Below are 3,481 nucleotides of genomic sequence, written 5' to 3'. Positions count from 1 at the left end.
CATGGGGTCAGCACTCAATAAAATAGCGACGCACGTGTAAGCGCCGATGTTCTGGCCGGGACTAAATTGGGTATCCCGCGCGGACTCCAACAATTTTTTGTTTAATTTGAAATGGTCTTCATCCCATGCGCCTAATTAAGGGTTAAAAATAAATAATTCTTGTACTGCCACAAGCACAAATATTTCGATTCTAATTTTGTTTACTTTTACTTAATCATTTTTTTTTAAATTCTACTATTTTTCGCCAAAATAAAAAAAAACTCGTATGCGCTAACATTTGAAATCAAACTAAAATATAGCCCTTAAATACTATTTAGCAGCTTTTATTGTACGCCATATACCGCTTTAAAACCTAGCTTGGAAACGATATGCATACATACACACACACATACACCCACATTAACTAAGGCGTTAATTGCACAACGAACTTAGAAAAGAATGTTCTGAGTCTCAAACTTGAATCGAAAATTTAAATACTCATCACAAAATCATTAACATTTTAAAGGAAAACTAAGAAAAATAAACCTTACAGTAGTGGTGGCCAGATCTGTGGTCGTGGTCCGCAAATTTTTTCGACAGTGATGACGAGAAAGAGGTTCTACTTTGCACTAATCTGTATAAAATCTATAAAAGTATGGGAGAGCTCTGCCCACGTGATATTGTGCGTTTTTATAATGCTGACAACTTCACACTGAAAGTTTAAATATTTGTACCGATGAAGGGAGTTTAAGCTTAAAATTTAGTCAAAGATTAAGCCTAATTTTATATATCAAAGGTCCATTGTTTAATATCTGAAATTACAAAAATAAAAATTTCCAGAAAATAATTAGAGGTCTTAGAAACACTGTGCAGCTTATGCATGTATATATGTAAATTCAACAGTAAGTCCTAATGTCTCATCAAAAGTTTTTTGAATTTGTGAATTGTTGCATCACATAAAAGCAATGGACACTTTTCGAAACTATAAACTTCAGAGATCATTAAGGACTCTAAGAGATTTTCAAATAAAAGCAAACATTTATTTCCTATGAAATCAAAAATATTGATTCAGTCAGCTAGTATTTTCCACCTTAGAAAAATTACTGCTCCACTTTTATCTATTCTAACTAGAACACAATTGATGAAACAAAAAAAAAAAAATCTACCATTTTCTTAACGTTCATGGTTAGTTCACACCATAGTTCATAAACAATGTGCACTTAAAATAAATATTTCAAAGCCAGTAGCTCATTATTCTGTGTATGCATTGCTATTTACAAATATAAAACATAAATACATGCATTTAAAATACAAATGCATTGTATTTATGTTTAACATTTTCTTGCTGTATCTACGAAACATTATATACGCTCCTTCCTAATACAATTTTCAAAACATGCTCGCACATTACTTACCTACACACATACATACATATCGAAATAATTACCTAGAGAATTCTACCCGTTTTTTGTATACTTAGTAAACATTGTTTTAAATTTTACTAATTCGCGCCGCTTTATTTTATTCTCCAATTATAATTTTAACTATAGGATACCTAAAATCACGCCCGAAACCACAAGGCAGCTGTACGGGCTTTTGGCGTGCCGAGAAACGTTTTCGCTTCTGGATAAGGCACACGGTGAAAACGCAATGGTTCTATTGGTTCGTCATCGTACTCGTATTCCTGAACACTATGTGTGTCGCTGTAGAGCACTATGGTCAACCAAAATTTTTAACGCAATTTTTATGTAAGTATAATTGGTAGAGTATTTTAAAACGCCATGGTCAGTGGACAGTGGAAGTCGATAAATCGACAAAACATCGATATATCTATAAAATTTCAATAAATCAATAAAGTACTGATTAATCAAAGAAATACCGATAAAGCGACAAAATATGGATGAATTGATAAATCTATAAAATATCGATAAAAATTTCGATCAATATAAAGATAACTCTAAATTAAAAAAAATTCGATAAATGTATTGATATCACTATCGATAAATTTGGCTACATTCACTAATACCGATAAGTATTTTATTACTCAAACAATATGTTCCTTTAATAAGCCTCATAAGCATTTAAAATAATCATAGCAGTGATGTGCTGAGTCGATACTTTTATGGTATGATCGATACTCGGTACCGAGTTGAGAAGTACCCAATACTTTCGATGCTTGGTACCGAAATATTTGAGTTTCTAATAAAAGCGCCTATCAAAGTCCAATGTTGACTCGCCAAATACTGCGAGGCGGTGCAGAAGTTAAAAAAGTGTACCGAAGTTTCATCCTTTTCATGACAGGGAGGGTTAATTGAGTTGTCACCGTTAGGTTCTTGCGCCCTAGAAGGCTACCATGAAAGGTTGGCATCAAGAATCATCCTTAGAGACTTTATTTCGGAAGGGATTTGCGATGGGAAATAAAAACTGGGCTTTTGAATAGATTCTGGTAAAACCCACAAAATTATAAATAGCTATTACCTGACATTTGGTCTTATGACCTTATTCATAAAAAAAAAATAAATTGGCTTTAAAAAATGGTTTATAAACTGAAAAATTTATGAAAATGTCATTTTATAAAGCTCTTTAAACCTACTGTATTTTTTATGAATAAGGCCATTAGTCTGGAGTCTTAGGGATATTTTGCATCACAGTCCATTCAACGATTCTTTTTCATTCAATTTTATTTAATTTAATCCTTAGTCTGGCATGCTAACTGAAATTAAATTTTTTTCTTTTATTCTCTTCTCATTATAGACTATGCTGAATTTTCGTTTTTGGGTCTATTCATGTCGGAGATGTTTATCAAAATGTATGCGCTCGGACCGCGCACTTACTTCGAATCGTCGTTTAATCGTTTCGATTGTGTCGTCATTAGTGGTTCGATATTCGAAGTTATATGGTCTGAGGTGAAGGGAGGCTCATTCGGTCTATCCGTATTGAGAGCGCTACGTTTACTACGTATCTTCAAAGTGACCAAATATTGGTCGTCACTGCGAAATCTTGTGATTTCGTTGTTGAACTCGATGAGATCCATCATTTCACTATTGTTCCTGCTCTTCTTGTTCATTCTAATATTTGCACTACTTGGCATGCAATTGTTTGGCGGGCAATTTAGTTTTAAAAGCGGTACCCCCGAAACAAATTTCAACACATTCCCCATAGCCTTACTTACAGTATTTCAAATTCTAACCGGTGAAGATTGGAATGAAGTCATGTATCAGGGTATTAAATCACAAGGTGGCGCTAAGAAAGGAATGATTTATTCTGTGTAAGTTTTTATACTACAGAAAACTACATACATACATACATATGTACCTACTCGTACATATTCAGCTATTGTAATTGATTTGTTTTTTTTTTTTGTTCTCAAACTTCAAACTTAACCCTAAACTGCTAGATGGTTTAAATAAAACTCAAAGCCTAGAAATCACCTTTGCATACATTTATTCATAATTGTATATGTATTGATATTAATTTGCATTTTAACACAGGCCGTCTATAT

The 3,481-nt window shown here is 33.0% G+C and overlaps 1 protein-coding gene across 1 annotated transcript; it reads left to right on the top strand.

Annotated features, from left to right (window-relative positions):
* Positions 1–1,529: 1,529 nt before the first annotated feature.
* LOC108354323 (voltage-dependent calcium channel type A subunit alpha-1-like) lies at positions 1,530–3,397 on the top strand (the record flags this gene model as incomplete). Its single annotated transcript, XM_017605520.1, has 2 exons — positions 1,530–1,727; positions 2,734–3,397. Coding segments are annotated over 2 exons (716 nt in total), but the record flags the coding sequence as incomplete, so codon positions are not given.
* Positions 3,398–3,481: the final 84 nt, after the last annotated feature.

The sequence above is a fragment of the Rhagoletis zephyria genome, unplaced genomic scaffold (genome assembly GCF_001687245.7).
Source record: "Rhagoletis zephyria isolate East Lansing unplaced genomic scaffold, Rhagoletis_zephyria_1.1 Rzeph_scaffold_35036, whole genome shotgun sequence".
Taxonomy (NCBI): domain Eukaryota; kingdom Metazoa; phylum Arthropoda; class Insecta; order Diptera; family Tephritidae; genus Rhagoletis; species Rhagoletis zephyria.
The sequence above is the reverse complement of the archived record's forward strand: the minus strand, read 5'-3'. Positions and strand labels throughout refer to the sequence as shown.